This window comes from Ptychodera flava, chromosome 18 (assembly GCF_041260155.1).
Source record: "Ptychodera flava strain L36383 chromosome 18, AS_Pfla_20210202, whole genome shotgun sequence".
Classification (NCBI taxonomy): domain Eukaryota; kingdom Metazoa; phylum Hemichordata; class Enteropneusta; family Ptychoderidae; genus Ptychodera; species Ptychodera flava.
Genome location: NC_091945.1, coordinates 17,534,184 through 17,551,367, shown reverse-complemented (window position 1 = coordinate 17,551,367; position 17,184 = coordinate 17,534,184). Strand labels below are relative to the sequence as shown.

The following is a 17,184-nucleotide window of genomic DNA, read 5'->3' as shown; positions in this document are numbered from 1 at the left end:
GATGCCTTAGCCTACAGCAAGATGTTATTGAGATGTCTAAGAACTGACACTATAAAATACAATCACCATATATCACAGTGGGTTTTTTTTTAACGCCTTTCTTACTTCGACTGGGAAAACGGCATAGCAAAAAGTATGTCACTGTTAGAAAAACGCTTGGAAGACAAAAGCAGGGTTGTGTACACACTCCTTACAACAACTTCCAAAGTCATTTGAAGTGTGAATAATGGCTTTACAAAAACAGAATACAGCTTGTAGGTCATTGAGTAATACGCCAACGCATGCTACTTGTTTACAAGTACTGTAAGCTTTTTTGCTCACCGGCCAAAACGTGAGTAGGATTTCATGACACTCAGTATTTTCAAAATTTTTCAAGTCTTTCCCGTTACTTGTGATGTTCAAAGAGAACATCTTTGTGTTTTTTAGAATACTTTTATTGCCTCGACCGAGGAGCAGACACCCCGGGAGCAGACAACTGCCATGTGGTTACTGCACTGTCTACTATGTAACGCTATGTACAAACATCGTTCAATTACCGTATGTACATACGGTACATTGCTGGCACACAGGTACCTCTCACCAGCACCCCCTACACTTTTTTAAAGAAAACACAGAAAAAAAAATGGCAACTACTAGCCTGCCTGACCACATGCGCATGCACACACACACGAACACACACACACACACATACACACACACACACACACACGTGTATATACATACAGTATTACTGTAAATTGAATAAAATTCACTCATGTATAGCATGGATTGCAGATCGCTATCCAAGATTGTGTCGAGTTTGAACACAATCAATGCACAGATATCTAATAAATGGCACACAGAGATCAAACAGATAGGCACAATCTAATCTTCAAGTTCCTATAGACTGACCACTAATTATTGTGCAGCCACAAGGGCATAGTGGTATATGTACATGGCCTTTTACACTACAGGTACAAATGACAGTACATGTGTTCGAACATAAAGAATAATAGCTTTTTTAACATGCATTGTGATATTTTATATAGTGACCATATTACTAATGGTCAAAGGCCAAAAATTGTGTTGAGTTATTTCCAAGGTTTATGTCTGAAGATCGGAGATAACTTTGATTTTCTAAGATTGCTATCAATAACAATGTATGAAGTCATCAGTATGAGATGTTGAGTATCACAAGTAACAAGGAGGCAATCACCATGAAGATTACTATCAACAGGACGACTGTCCAACTGTCCAACAAGATGGCTGTCATACTGTGACATAGCATTTGTAACCGTGGTGACACGACTTTCTCTCTCTTCATGATACTAACTTTGACAAGACAGCTATTGATGGCAAGATGGACGGCAATGTCACATGTTACCACGGTGACGCGATGGCTGTAAAACAAGATGGTCGAAACTCAGACAATGGATGTCACACTCAAATGACAAAGCTGTTACTGTGACAGAAAGTTTCACCTCAGAAAACATCTGAACTGTGACAAGAAAGCTGTCACAGACAAGACCCATAGCAATAAACACGGATGATGTCATCACCATGACAACACAGCTTTCCCCATCAGACACAGTAACCGTGACACGACAATCATCGATGACGGCTGACCTGACTTTGGGCCAGCAGGCTGAGAGATGGCCATTACTAGATGACATGGGGCATCACTGTAACAAGATAACCTGATAGCTATCATTGTGGGAAAAACCGACGTAAAACAAATAAACCGCAAAAACCCTTTACGCAGTCTGTATCCTTGACTCTTACTCTGCATTGCCACATCGTCATAAACCACAGACATCTGCGCGGGCAATAGCTACACACAATACAGTCAAGAGGCAGGTTCTTGAAGTGGATATACTAGTTCTGGCTCACGAGAATGCATTGCAAGTGTACACGTTTCACATTTTTCCCCACCATTGATATTTTGATCTCAGCTCAGTAAGTGAATTTGCCACCATGATGCAATAATCTGATTGTAAACTTTACAATATTCAGGTGAACTTACTTGTTGATGTATGAGTGCTCATTGTTGTCAAGCCACATCGTACTTTGTGAGTGAGGGGATACATTCATATGCTACAGGATTTTACAACACTTTGGTTGTTTCATTCAAAATTCAGGCTTATCTATCATGTAATTAAAATGAGAAACAGGCATCATTCAGAACACTCAAATTGTTTTAACAGTCAGTAAAATTCTACTTGGTGGAAATTCCCTTCAAAAATTCAGGGCCAAAAGTGTCAACTTCTTACTACAGCTCGTTTTTGTAGAGTGTACTTGTTAATTACCATCTTTAAAACATCAAAATGTTTTCCACATTTTTTTTTAACATTTGAACTTGAAGGATTGTTGACATTGAACATACAGCATATCATCGCTCTGAGGTGACACAGATAACCAACAAACCAAGACAAAACAAACAAAGAGCCTAAGTAACCTGCCAATTAAATGTACACTACCACCGAAAGATTACTTTCCAGCTTTCACAGCCCCAGTGAAGTCAGTAACCCCAGCTTTAAACCCTGAACCTGCCTTGGAGATAGACTTTCAATGAAAAAATGTTACCCCTTTGAGTGCAAAAGTCAATTTTTGTCACTTTTACAAAACATACCGTAGCCAATTTTGGGGTGGATTTTTTCCAAATTTTGATAAAATCTTGTAGCCAATGAAATGTGACATTCATTTGGTCCAAAATTATGAAAAATGAATTACCAAATTCATAAAAATTGGTAAAATGTTGCTGCACTAAATTTTGGTGGGAAAAATTACAGCACTCACAGGGTTAATGTTCTCACAATGGGAACATTCTTTGCCGCTCTACAGGTTGTGTTGATTCATTTTGAAAACTGAATGGTTTTACCATCTCGTTTTCTTTAAAATAGACAATTTTAATTTTTTTTTCTCAGCGTTACAGTCAGTTGGATAGCTGACACTCCATTGTCAGTTTTATGAAACTTATAAAAATACACAAAAACCCATTGTTCTACAAAGCCAAGGAATTGATTAAAATTTTCTTCTGACAAAACGTGAGCCAAGGCTTAACATTTTCATTTTTTAGGTCCATACTGGTATTACCTTAAAAGCCTGTATTTACATTACTCAACTGTTTTGAAGATGTGAACAAATCTGGGACAATATAGAGGGATTTAACACACGTGTGGTTGCCAATGCTGGCAATTATGCACCGTTGTCTTTATAGTTTGGGTCTCAAAGTGATTCATACACTTTAAAGCTATAACACAACGCCGATTTGATTTTATATGCACCTCAACACAGAGACTTTCAAATTTTGGCTCAAACTTTCTTACAGAAAAATTGTAAACTACATTCATTCATGATCAACAATAAAGATAGGAGGTTAAGATCATGAACATTTTGCAATTTGTTATACAAACAATCTAACATTTACTGGAATTTGGTAGCTGGAAAATGGTAGCTATACCTTGTATTAATATTGGGAAAACTTAAATTTTCAATTCTTTGCAAGACAAGATGGTGAAAGCTGCATTTTAATACAGCACAGGCTTCAAGTTGATTTCACATACGCAGCAGACTGGTTATATACTGTAAAATTTTTGAGTGTCTCAAAAACTACCAAAAACAGCGTCTTCTGCCTTAAAATATTTTATCATTTGAGCATATAGTTCCACTGTCCATGATTTGAGTGAAATTATAGTTTAATTTTGCTATTTCAACACAGTGTACTACTACCTTAGATGGCTATCCAAATCATAACTCTTAGAAATGAAGAGATACCTTGTCTATAAACTATTACTTATGAAATTTCAGGCGTTTTTGACAAAACTAAGAACATATGAAGCAATTTGAAACTTATACTCGCGGACGAAAATCAACAAAATTACATTTTCACTGATATCACTCATTCCTTAGAGCAATCATTGCTTAGCAATACCAATCCTTCCTTATCGCCTTAAAGCACCGATGGAAAGTCAGGTTTATCGGAAAGCTACCAGCCTGGCTTTTGTAGCTTTTGTATCAGTGATTGGATTAAACTCCCCTGAGTTGCAAGTCAATTGTACGTCAGCATCTCCATCAAACCACCAGACTGTTCAATAACTGGTAGAAGCTGCCCAGTGAAGTTGGTAATCCAACCGTGGAGGGACCAAAAGGACCTCCATGATCTAACCGAATTACAAGCTACATGTATGTGAATGAAACTGTTTGGTTTACGAACACTTGTTAGCACAAATGTATGTTCAAGAGAAGTAACGTAAATAATTTGCTTTGAGTATGGTTGTGCTTGTACATACCTCGAAAGTAAAAACCATTCTATTTTTGAATTCTATCCAGAAAAATAAAATTTCTGATTTTCATAAAACAATGTCGAAAATTTACATCTAAATGGGTTTCACACTGAGTTTACAAAATTGAAGCCAGAGAAAAACTGAGATTCGTAGTCTATAAAGAGGCTGATCAAGTCAACACCTTATGTTCAAAGCTAGACAAATACATGATGAAATCCCTTTCCCCGAATTTAATTAAAAGGAACTCTGTACATGTGAGTGTAAACCCAACACTTTTCAAGTAAAAAATCAACTCTTCAACTGCTCAAAGTCCACATTGCTTGAAACATCATGAAATACTTTGATAAGAACGTATTTTTGTTGAAATCAAAACTTACAGTTGAAAACAGAAATCCAACTCATTCTAACAAAACATATCAGATGTTTTGAAAACCAACTTTGATGAAAGATTTCACAAGATATTGCGGTTTACATACACACGTTAGCTACACAAAATGTTGTGAAATGTTTCATCAGGTCAACTCGACTAAAAAAAACAGTCTTACCTTATATACTCTCGTGTCATTTGGAACACGGACAGATGCTCTAAAATAAACAACAAAAGCCAACAGCAACAGTTCCCCGAAAAATTCAGTCCAGAACAGATCTCCAATTAAGCTCCTCAATTAAACACAGGATTGTTCAAAACATATCACTGAACACACACGTTTCGCCTTGGTGGGCTTTGAGCAGCGCGCTGGTTCCCCTATACATGTAAACACGATGACTGGCCGCAGTTTGTGAGGAAGTATCATACAATGCATGACGTTTTACTATTGAAAAATGAATGACAAAAGTCAGAGCCTGATGTCTGCATATGTATTGCCGGGGTTTCAGTGGCATTGACACTCATTCCACCCTATGAATGCCTTCTATACTCCACTACTTCCGTTCCAACACAATAACTTAATACTCGCTGTTGTTATGCAAATGAACATCCCCCTGATGACCCGTCATGGTCTATGCAGCCTCCATTCATCCACATCAATTGGTTTCCTCTCACTGTCTATAGAATTAGGCCGTGTCTCTTTTTTTCTTTTTCACCTCTCCCTCAAACCACAGCATGGTAAACACTCACAGCTCACTGGCTCAATCTATTTTTCCAGGTGAAAGGCCACGATATGTTTCCGTGATTAGTCTCAACATGTTCGTTTTATTGTGGGCGCCTGGCTTCAAAAGGTTGACTATGTTCTAACACGCAGTGTGTAGGTCGCGTTGTGGTTGACCTCCGTCTGCACTGGCCACACTCTGACCGTTTTTTATCTGTCTCTTGTTTGTCCAGCACTCCATAAACTTGGTGGCCTACTTAAACACAGGAAGTTTTCAATTAGCTAACTTTTTGAGTTTGGTCTGAAAGATTTTAAGTTAAACATCAACTCCGGAGAATGCCATACGAACACGCAGGCACACTTACTTCTGAACTGCATGTACATTTAACGACTTTTGACAAAGTTTATGAGGTTTTAGAGAATCACATTGTCCAGATCAAAATTTTTGTAGGTGAATCATAAAACTCACTTGATCAAATTAAAACTCAGACTCAGTCATAAAGTAAACAATTGACATTCAATACAAGAACACTCATGTCTGAAAGTCAGCAAAAGCTTTGTTTGGTGCCATGTTTTCAAATGGTAATTTTCAATCAAAATTCACAATAACTGCTATGAATAAAAAAAATTCACGGCATTCTGCATGGTTCTTTTTGATAGTGACCTTTGACCTTGCTGCACGGCAACAGTCAATAGGGCTAACTAAGAAGCTGCCCACAACACACAAGTTGGTTTATTTGCAGACTATAGAATCAACACTCACTTGGCAAAATAATATATAACTTATTTGGACTAGAGACTAGGACACTTCTTCATTTGGATTCTCAGATCAGATATTCAAGCATTGTCTTGCACTGAGTGCTCATCCCAATCGATAAACATTGGCGAATACATGCCATAATGGCAATGGTATTGACAATGGATTAAAAAATCAATATTTATTGAGAAATATTCCAGTCAATGTCACATGAAAACACAGTCCGGAGCAAATTTACGGCTCAAGTTTTTGTAACTTCGACAATTTTTATTCAGTATCTCTAAGCTGTTGTCCAACAACAGTTTGCTCCTCTTTCCGAAGGATTTTTGAACTTGAAGTATGCAACTTGTCAACCTTGTCTGTGGCTACCCATTGACTAACAATAATAACTTACTTGTCGATAACAACACCACCTACTGTTGGTTTTGATTATCTATAACACTCAAGTCTGCACAGATGTTTGTCAACAACAACAGCTTATTTACTGACAACTACAATGCATCCTGTTGTTGTTGATTATATAATTCAAGTCTGGACAGAAATTCATTAACAGCTGGAAAGGCTATTTTTGCACCAATTCTTTTCTAAGAGTTAATGTCAAGTTTCAAGTGATAGAATCAAGATATTTAGTTCAAATTTTCAGGATAACTCCCTTACGTCATACTTTCTCCAAAGAATATAAAAATTGTATATTTGCAGCCATGATTTTGAAATATGACACCAGTAAATTCATTTTTTTGCTTTTTTTTTACATATTTGAATTTAATAATTGGATAGTACTTAATATTACCAAATTAGTTATAAATATGCTGACACTGTTAATTGTAAGATGTGTACGGCAGGATTTGTAAATAAAATTTGTTTTTATGATTTTACATGGGTTTACATATCAAAAAATTATTTAAAAATTCTTTCAAATTTCAAAATGTGATTTTTCAAAAAGTACTTCAAATACAGCAAAATTGTCCCATAGCTATCTTGTCTGTAACCTTGTTAATAGGCTGTAAAAATTCCATGTTCATATCTCATTTCATAGGTTGGATTCAATTGGCATAAAATTATGTAAGAAAACTGTTATTCTGTCAAAAATGTTGAAAATAAGCCATATTTGCACCCCTCTTTTGAAGTCACACAGCAGTCTTTTTGGTTAATCTCACTTTTGACACCTCTTTGACACTCAAAGAATCTAAAAATGCATTTACAATAGCAGTCACTCACTCGGAATGCAAGCACTGCCTTGTCAAACTTTCCTGAAAAACAGCAAATAATGACTTTCCCTTTTCAAACATTTATTAAAAGCTAGGGGACCTCTACCATAGTTAATACACTAAGGACTTCCAAACTTCTTCTTGTTTGGTCAGTTTTTCAGAAGTTTCAACAGGCTATAACTCTGCAATGCCTTTGAGCCCAAATGTCTTGTTTTTTTTATTCCACAGAGAATGTTGAGTACTTTCATATTTTAATAGTTTTATTGAAGTTTATAACTGACGCTCTAGCCTTTTCAGCCACCTTAGGGTAGTATGCGCCTCGAAAATGAAAGACAAACTTTTGCTCAAATTTTCCTAAATCATATCTTTCACCTATCCTGTTCCAAAATCACAAATAAAAATTTGAGGTCACCTACCGATATCTGAAATTCAAAATTGCCGCCAATCCCCTCTGCAATGCCTTTGAGCCCAAATGTCTAGTTTTTTTATTCCACAGAGAATGTTGACTACTTTCATATTTTAATAGTTTTATAATGCTAACTCTCTGGAGAAAAATAAAATTTTCGATTTTCGAAAAAACTAAGACAGTGAAAAGTTTTTTACATCAAGAGCTTTAAAATAAATCCCAAAAAGTGGTAGATCACAAAAGAATTGTAAAAGTTTGAGAGTCCGAATATCTGTCCCTGAGGCACATTCTACCTTAACAATAACAATGCCGCAGCCCACCTATACCAATATTGAAAGGGTATGTTGTCAAAAGACTATGATGACTTCAGTTTCTAACCCTCTTTCAACACCATGATTTGTCCCAAACCAATTGTTATCAATGGTGAGTGGGGCAAATCGGGGTGAACAGGTTTAAATTAGCACGGAAAAAGATGAAAATGCGATGTATAAGGGGATGGTTAAGGAATGTGTATATAAGGGAATTGAAGTGGATACTTAATTTTCAGAGCTTTATGTTAATTTTCCAGTATTTTTGTTTTCCTTAATAACCTAAAGTTTTTCGTTCTTCACTTAAAATCATATTGAAATGACTTGTGTTTAAGTTGATAGTACAGAAACTATGTGTGCAATGACTAATGTTATTATTGATGACTATTGAAATTTTAGTCTCAGAATTCATTAATTGATGAAAAAATGATGAAATGACTAATGTTATTATTGACTATTGAAATTTTAGACTGAATGACAATTCATTTGTCGACAATAAAATTGTGAAATGTCCAACTTTATCATTGACTATTTAAATCTTACTCTGAATGAAATCCATTTATCGACAATAAATGATGAAATGTTTACTGTTATTATTGACTATTGGAATCATAGTCTGAATCTGAATTCATTAATTGAAAATGAAATGAGAAGTCCAGTGTTATCATTTACTATTGAAATTTTACTCTGAAAGAAATTCATTTATCTACGATAAAAGGATAAAATTTCCAATATTATTATTAATATTGAAATTTTAGCCTGAATGACCATTTATTTATTGACAATAAAATGATGAAATGTCCAGTATTATCATTGACTATGAAAAGAAATTCATTTATCAACGATAAAATGTCTAACTTATTATTGACTATTGAAATTTTAGTCTGAATGAGAATTCATTTATTGACAATAAAATGATGAAATGTCCAGTGTTATCATTGACTGTTGAAATTTTACTCCGCAAGAAATTCTTTTATCAATGATAAAATGTCTAAGTTATTATTGACTATTGAAATTTAAGTCTGAATGAGAATTCATTTATTGACAATAACATTATTCATTGTACAATATGCACTATGTAGGTAAGACTTCATACTTACAGGGAAGAATGAGAAGATGTGTTTGTTTTACAAAACAAATGCAAAGAAAATATTATTGAAAGTCGCAGTCATAATATCGCTATGAGAACTGACGAGGAGAGAGAATTGTTACGGTGGATGGGGAAGGGATTAATTGATTTTTAGCGGAAATTGTAATGGTGGTTGCTAAGGCATTGATGTACACAGGGAATTGACGCCATGGTTTGTATGGCATTCATCACGTACAGTTCATGAGGGAGTGATAGTTTCCGGGATGGCTGCAATGAGATTCATTAGTGCCGGCTCGGTTTCTGAGCCTAATGAACGGACAATGGCAATTTGTATCCCGGAATATCAAATTGTATGCCATGAAATGTCTGATTGAATCATAACACAGAAAAAGTTTGCGTTTATTTTACGACTAGGAAAATTGACTCAACATCATGAATGAGGAGTACTGGGTGAACTGTTATCAGTGTTACAAATCAACATGATCCTAATGGGTTGAGCTGTTGGAGGGTTCATCAAGAAAGCCAACATGTTTTCAGAATGCTGAGAGTGACAATTTCTACAGGAATTCCATGAGATTACCAGGAAACCAAAAAACCATGAGAAAATATGAAAAAAAAGGCCATCTATACGATTATATCCAGATATCCCATTTGATTATCATGGCATTTCAGTTCAAACAAAATGTTCATCTACAGGATTGAATCCCATATGATTACCATAGGATTTCAATTCCAACAAAAAGCTCATCTACAGGATTACATCCCATACGATTACCATAGGATTTCAATTCCAACAAAAGGCTTATCTACAGGATCATGTCCTAAATTATATGGAAATTCTGGAAAGTCTGAGAGGAATCTCATAACATTCCAACAAGGTCAACTTGGAAGGAATAGAATGACATGTTATTTCAGAGACACATCTTTTTTTCAATTTTTTAAAATGTTCATGCACCGTGAATTTTGTTGATTTGGAATTCTGTTTTACCTAAAAGAGGGCAAACACATGGAAACTACCAGCGTCGCCAGAACATCCGACCCAAGAGCTAATTTTAGATAACACAAAAGGGTCACCTTCAGATATCAACACATTCCACCTTTTTTTTTCAATCTTTGGTCACTTGTCTAATGATTTTGTATTGTACCTGTTCCAGTTTCAAAAACGAGGCTGGAACATGTTGGGACTTGTCCGATGTATGCGGCTTTGAGTGTACTGTCATGCAAATGAGACAACTCAGGTGATCATTCAGTCCGTGTGCTGTATAAGCATACTTTGCTTTCAATCAATTGAAACGAACCTCCGTAAACAAGCCGCTGGACTATAGCTATTGATGGAATGCAAGCACTCTCATAAAAGCTAGCTGTTTGCTGAATCACAACAGCTTACCTACTCACACCCTCTGCGCGGAATTTCTCATTTGTAGTGATTTTTTTTTTGTTTCGCTCACAGCTTAGTAGATTTCAAACATAAGCCATAATGAGGAGAATGATTAGTAGGCTTAGATTTGTAATTAATTAGCCAATTAAGTCATTGATAGATGTTATTAGCAGACACACTGCTTTATCTTATGCTTGATAAATGCCCTGCTCTATAAATACCTGTTTTCTCAAAAGAAATTTTTTCAACATACACACGGAACCACAGACAGTATCGCTTCTACTTTCTATGACAGAACTGACAAAACACTCCTGTGCACTCTGAAAGTGTAAATAGAATCCATCTTTTTTCAATGTCAGCTTCAACATGCTGTCAAAAAATGGAACGCTCTGGGAAAAGAGAGTGAATTAATAAAAAATTTCGCGAATAATTGTGTTTTTTGTGATGGCCCTCTATCAGAGTAAACCAAAAATCATCAGGAAAGCAGCATTACATCTTGGGATGGGGTAGTCAAAAATGAAAAAAAAAATCTTTGAAAAATTATTTCATACAATTTTTCTACTCCTGCCCTCACACTAAAAACACCGGAAAATTACATGCACTGGAAGAGTAGAATAAGTAGGCGAGAAGTTAAAACATAGGGCCAAAGTCCCTGAAGCTACTATAGACATGGATACAAAATAAGTATTTCCTGACTGTATGAAATTATCTCACTAAGGTCATCCTAGGGACCTGTAAACCAAACAAAGCTGTCTGACCAGCGGTTATGAAAAAACAAGCGACTCAACAGTTGACAGAGCTCTGCTGTGTTATGTAGAGAATAACCTTTTATGGCACATGTATTGATGAAGAAGGTGGATATCTTGGATAGCTCATTTCAGGATGGCGTGACCAAAAAATGGAAAAAAAAATTCCGTAAAAATACAGATTTGCACATTTCATCACAATTTGAACAAATCTAAGTTGGGTTATCCCTAGGGACCCGTATACCAAATAACATAGCTGTCTGACCAGTGGTTATGAAGAAGATTTTTTACCAAAAACGCCGTTTTTGGTGCCAATTTGCATATTTTCAACAATATCAAAAATTAATAAAAAGAGTTTCTCAAAATCATATATTTTATCCACACAACAAATATCAAATCAGTAAGTACTGCAGTTCTCAAGATATTTGAGTGGACGGACGCCTCACAAACGGACATACATACATACATACATACATACATACATACATACATACAGACTGACGGTGCATGCCGGACGGATACCCATCGCAATAGCTTCTATAGACTATATTAGTCTACAGTAGCTAATAAACGAGAGTTAATTACATTCTAATTAAAAGTAAACAAGACTTGCTTAACTCAAGATTTTCGTCATAAAAAAACAGCATATCTGTCAGGTTATAAAGAATCTTAAGCTGGTTATCTTTTTATCAGTATTTTCATCCTATTAACCAAGCACATTTTATTTTCAAATTACCATTGTAAGTAAGTTCTGTTGAATAAGTTGAGACTGTACATACTCAGAGAAAGCACACTGAGAGACAAATGTTTGAAACTTGAGAAGTTCAAGGTCATCAAAAGCATCACATAAAGCTTTCATTGCACTGTTTACACAGATTGCATAATTGCTATAAATAGGGAGGAATCTTACAGCCAAGCTTTACCATAAAAACCCTATCACTTTGACCACTCTTTTAATTGACCACTCTATTTTTTTCCTCAAAAAGTAATTTTATTTTATCCTTACCAAGTCAACCATAAATGGAAATTAGAACTTTCTCTATCTCTATTCATTTGACCACCCTATCATGACAAACTATTTTGAGCAATTTCTTTTAGATAACATACAGGGCACAATAAATGACGGTTCAGAATATGTCAAAGTTGGGATTCAGGAAAGTTGCCTTTACATGTTTTAATCCTCCAAGATGGTAAGCATTTCACTACGAACTGTCAAAAAAAGTTGAACTTTCTGATAATTCTACACTAAAATTATTTTGGCTTTGATGATTTCCTAATTAATTCAATTATTTAAAATCATATTGATTATTTTTTTCTGGGTGAATTGATAGGGTTTATACAGTACAAGAATTACATACAATGTAAGTCAAATTTTCATCAAAAATGACAAAAAAAATTCCTTAAAAATACAGATTTGCATATTTCATCACAATTTGAACAAATCTACGTTGGGTTGTCCCTAGGGACCTGGCCCTAAACCAAATATATCAATGACGTTGATCTAATCAATACAGTCCTCAGCAGCATCTGTATACCAAATAACAAAGCTGTCTGACCAGCGGTTATGAAGAAGAAGATTTTTTACCAAAAACGCCTTTTTTGGCATTACTTTGCCTATTTCAACAATATCAAAAAATTAAAAAAAATAGTTTCTCAAAATCATATTTTCATCTACACAACAAATATCAAATCAGTAAGTACTACGGTTCTCAAGATATTTGAGTGGACGGACGCCTCACAAACGGACATACATACATACATACATACATACATACATACATACATACATACATACATACATACATACAGACTGACGACGGACGCCGGACGGATACCCATCCCAATAGCTTCTATAGACTATAGTCTATAGTAGCTAAAAAGGAAGGATATCAGAAAAAGGTTTTTATGATCTGCGAACACCAACAAAGACAAACACTGAGAAGACAAAAGAAAATTACACCTCCTCTTTCGTTGACCACCCCTCCCAATTACATCTAATGGTGCATCCCTCAATGACGTTGATCTAATCAATACAGTCCTCAGCAGCATCTAATTGACCTTTGACCTCTATACTGAAAGTTTTCATCAAAGTAAAAGGTTTTTATGATCTGCGAACACCAACAAAGACAAACACTGAGAAGACAAAAGAAAATTACACCTCCTCTTTCATGGACCACCCCTCCCAATTACATCTAATGGTGCATCCCTCAATGACGTTGGTCTAATCAATACAGTCCTCAGCAGCATCTAATTTGACCTTTGACCTCTATACTGAAAGTTTTCATCAAAGTCAGTGATTATGAAAAGAAAATTTTCTGAAGCAGACTGTGTCAAGACAGGTAATTCTTACATATCAGACCAGTCCTTACAGCACAGAGTGGGTGTGAAGACGTTCTGGATGATAAATCATTTATATTTTTGTAAAATATTTCCCAATGTGTAAGAGTTTTCTATTTATTTCTCAATATACACAAGACGCATTTTGTTGCTCTTTCCCTTTTCTTACCTGGTTTTCCATTGGACAACCCAAGAGTGGGTTTCTGAACACTGAATTTTGTCTGGCCTTTTTTATCAAAGTTTTCACTCAGCTAGTCCAAGGATAATACAACTTTATCATGCATATAAGTCATGGATTATTATTCATGAGTTTCTCTAACACTACAAAACATGATTACTTACATGGTATGTCTGTTGGCTATTTTGTGATTTAATCCAATTCTGATCAGCAATTTTGTTAGGTTGTAACTTGATAATATGACATCAAATCAATTCCAGCAATCGTTATCATTCAAGGCAAGTAAATCACCAGGTCCAAGAAACAACAAACAAAACAACGACAACAACAACAACAAGGAAAACACCGACAAAATCAATAGTGCAGTCACGAATCACTAGTGGAGCAGTGGTACCAGGTGTCCGGAAACAGAGCTATAATTCTGCTGATGTGCAGTGTGCTCGGAAGGTTATATCCGATTGGTCGATTGTCACTGTTCACAGCAACTTACGGAGTCTACTTGTATTATTTAATTATAACGGTAAGATTCAGCCACTGCAATTTTGAAAAGCTCATTCTGGCTGATTCCTCACTCATACTATCCAAATTTACATAATTCTGATGGTTCCATCATGGAGTTAGAGGCAGATTTTACCTCCATGGTTGCATAATGCAATGAATAGAACAGGCGTCTGGTGTGAAGACAGCATCGTGTGAGCCTCAGTGAAGATGCAGAGGTGTGAAAGACTTCCTGTGTACAGGAGACTTGACATTGAAACGTCAACTGTGTTAACTTTTGGGACATGTCACCAGGCAATTATCTGCCTATCTCATCTTCTTATGAACGTTGTTAGCACAGGAAACATTATGTTTATGAGACCATGAAGGGATAATTTTAGACTCAACAATAATAGCTTTGCCCCAGCCTTTATTTGAAGATAGGTCAAACGATCCTTCTGTTATATATACTGTAGTCTGTTTCAAATGACATTTTTTATTTTTTTTTTTATACAGGCTCTAAGCGGGAGTTCTTTAAGGATCACAGTTTGTTTACAAGACATACACAATTAGATGATACACCAATCAACATCCTGGTACTGTTTATGCATGTAGTGCCAGATTTTAGGCTTACGAATATTTTAAACAGATACTGACTCATGTATAGATTGGCATATTACTATACTATATGCCATTAGTGCACTTTGCATGAAAGAATTGTGATTTAATTTTGAACATCAAGCATCACTTCATAATCCTGGAGTTCTGATTGACCCTTTGAGTGCTGTAATTTTCCCACCAAAATTGTAGTGCAACATTTTACCAATTTTTATGAAAATTTCTGTAATTTTTTTGATAATTTTGAACCAAATGGACATTGCGTTTCATCAGGTACAGTTTTATAACAAAATTTTGACAAAAATTTGAAAAAATTGACTGAGGTATATTTTTTAAAGGCGACAAAAATTGACTTTGATACAAAGCCATCATGATATCAAGCTATTGAAGTATAGACACAAGATCTCTGTGTTAGTTGACTCACACAGTATCAAACTGAATCTCCCCTACAGAGTTGATCAATTCTGCCACTGTGTCTGGCCCTGCCTTCTCCCTATCCCAACGTCGTGACATAATTTTTAAGTTTAACAGAGCCAAAATATAATAAACTGAGGTAAAAGTTGATATTATTCACCGGTTCTTTTTAATTAAGTTACACCTGACCCAATATTACAGACGCTGTGATATTCAACCCAAATCTGATCACCTGTAGAAATACATGTTCATTGGGGCATCTATGAAAGCTGCGTAGGAGTCATGAGATATACGATGATTTACAGGAATTCTTAGGAATTCTTCACTTTAAAGGTAGAGTGTGCCTTGGGGACAGGTATTTGAATTCTCAAACTTTCACAATTCTTTTCTGGTCTATCGCTTGTGGGTGCTCATTTTGAAGCTGATGGAGTTAATAGTTTTCACTTTTTTTGCAAAAAATCAAAAAATTTTATTTTTCCCAATAGAGTTACCACAGGGTGGAAGTCATTTTGAATTTCAAATGTTGGTAAATATTGAGTAATTTGTTTCTCTAGTATCAAGGTTTTTAAGGTGATCCCTGATTTTTATTCTTGGTTTCAAATTGGAATGGTTCAAAGTTTTCTTGGAGAATGTTTGAGCAAAAGTTCAAAACTAAATTTCAAGGCACTTACTACCTTAAGGAAACGTTGGAGCACTTAAATTATAAAGCAACCATTGCTGGAATGAAATGTGCTATATTATCCACAATACATGGATTTCTTTAGGTTTTATTCTGAGCACTGGCTTTATGATACAAGAAAGGATGTGCAAATGTGCCCTTGCTAACTATACATACGACTAAGTTTTGAAAATCTTTTAAGCAACTCCAATTTCAATCAAAAACATCTGAACCTTAAGGTAGTAGGCGCCGCGAAAGTGAAAGACTTCAACTTTTACTCCAATCTGATCACGGTCCCTCCACAAAACCAGGACCGTGATCTGATTAAAATCAGATGTAGAGTACGGCGTTGTCTTTACTTAAGTGGTATTCTCTTGCTATCGCCTCAGAAAGAGAATACCATGAAAGTAAAGACGTCGCCGTACTCTACATCTGATTTTTATCACATTGTTTTTACTCCAACTTTCCTCAATGAAACTTCCAACCATTCTCTTATGAAATAAAGATAAAAATAATGGGGTCATCGAGCAAATTTTTGTACCAAAGAAAGTAATTACCTAACATTTACCAATATTTGAAATTCAAAATGGCCACCATCCCTGTGTTAACTTGATGGGGAATAATAAGGACTTGGGATCAGATTTCTCACACTCGTTGGGGATATTTTGACTCACACAAGTGTGCGGCTCCTGTGAGACAAAATATCCCCAACGAGTGTGAGAAATCTGATCCCAGGTCCTTGGTGTATGAGATTCTTTTTCTCACATGACCACAAAATGCGTTGAATTCACACTGGAAACATTGAATGTTTAACTGTAGCAGCGACTCTGCTACTTCGTGGCCATCTAGTCTTCTATGTCAGTAAGGTGAACTCCGTGGCGAGTTCCACTGCCGATACTTAAACTTCTGCTATTGAAGAGATGTCCAAGTAAAAACAAAATTGGCTGTATGCTCAAAGTGGCCTATGTTAATCAGTTATTTGGAAAATTCGGCTGTGTTTTGTGAGTCTATCACCAATGACGTACAACATTATCCAAAATCGTGACGAAGCTGTCGTCTGTCCCCATACTCTGACCTGCTTAAGTTACTTGGTAGTTCCGTTCTGTGTGTTACACATCATGCCATTGGATAATATTTTGTGCATGGATCGAAAGGCTGCGTATCATCCAATTAGAGCTTGTGTAATATATACTGCAGAGTGTGGGACGATTTCTGAGAGTATGGGATCGGTTTTCCCACACCGTCGATCCCACACTCCC

The 17,184-nt window shown here is 35.8% G+C and overlaps 1 protein-coding gene across 2 annotated transcripts in view; it reads right to left on the bottom strand.

Moving 5' to 3' along the window:
* LOC139117040 (uncharacterized) overlaps positions 1-17,184 on the bottom strand; it is a 39,079-nt gene that overhangs the window by 16,964 nt on the left and 4,931 nt on the right. The window contains exon 1 of one of the 2 annotated variants that reach the window (XM_070679857.1): positions 4,808-5,387. The exons of the other annotated variant lie outside the window; for it this stretch is intronic. Coding sequence (XP_070535958.1) covers positions 4,808-4,827 — 20 coding nt within the window. The 5' untranslated portion in view covers positions 4,828-5,387. Of the gene's footprint in view, positions 1-4,807; positions 5,388-17,184 lie in introns of those variants that run through there. 2 annotated transcript variants of the gene reach the window in all.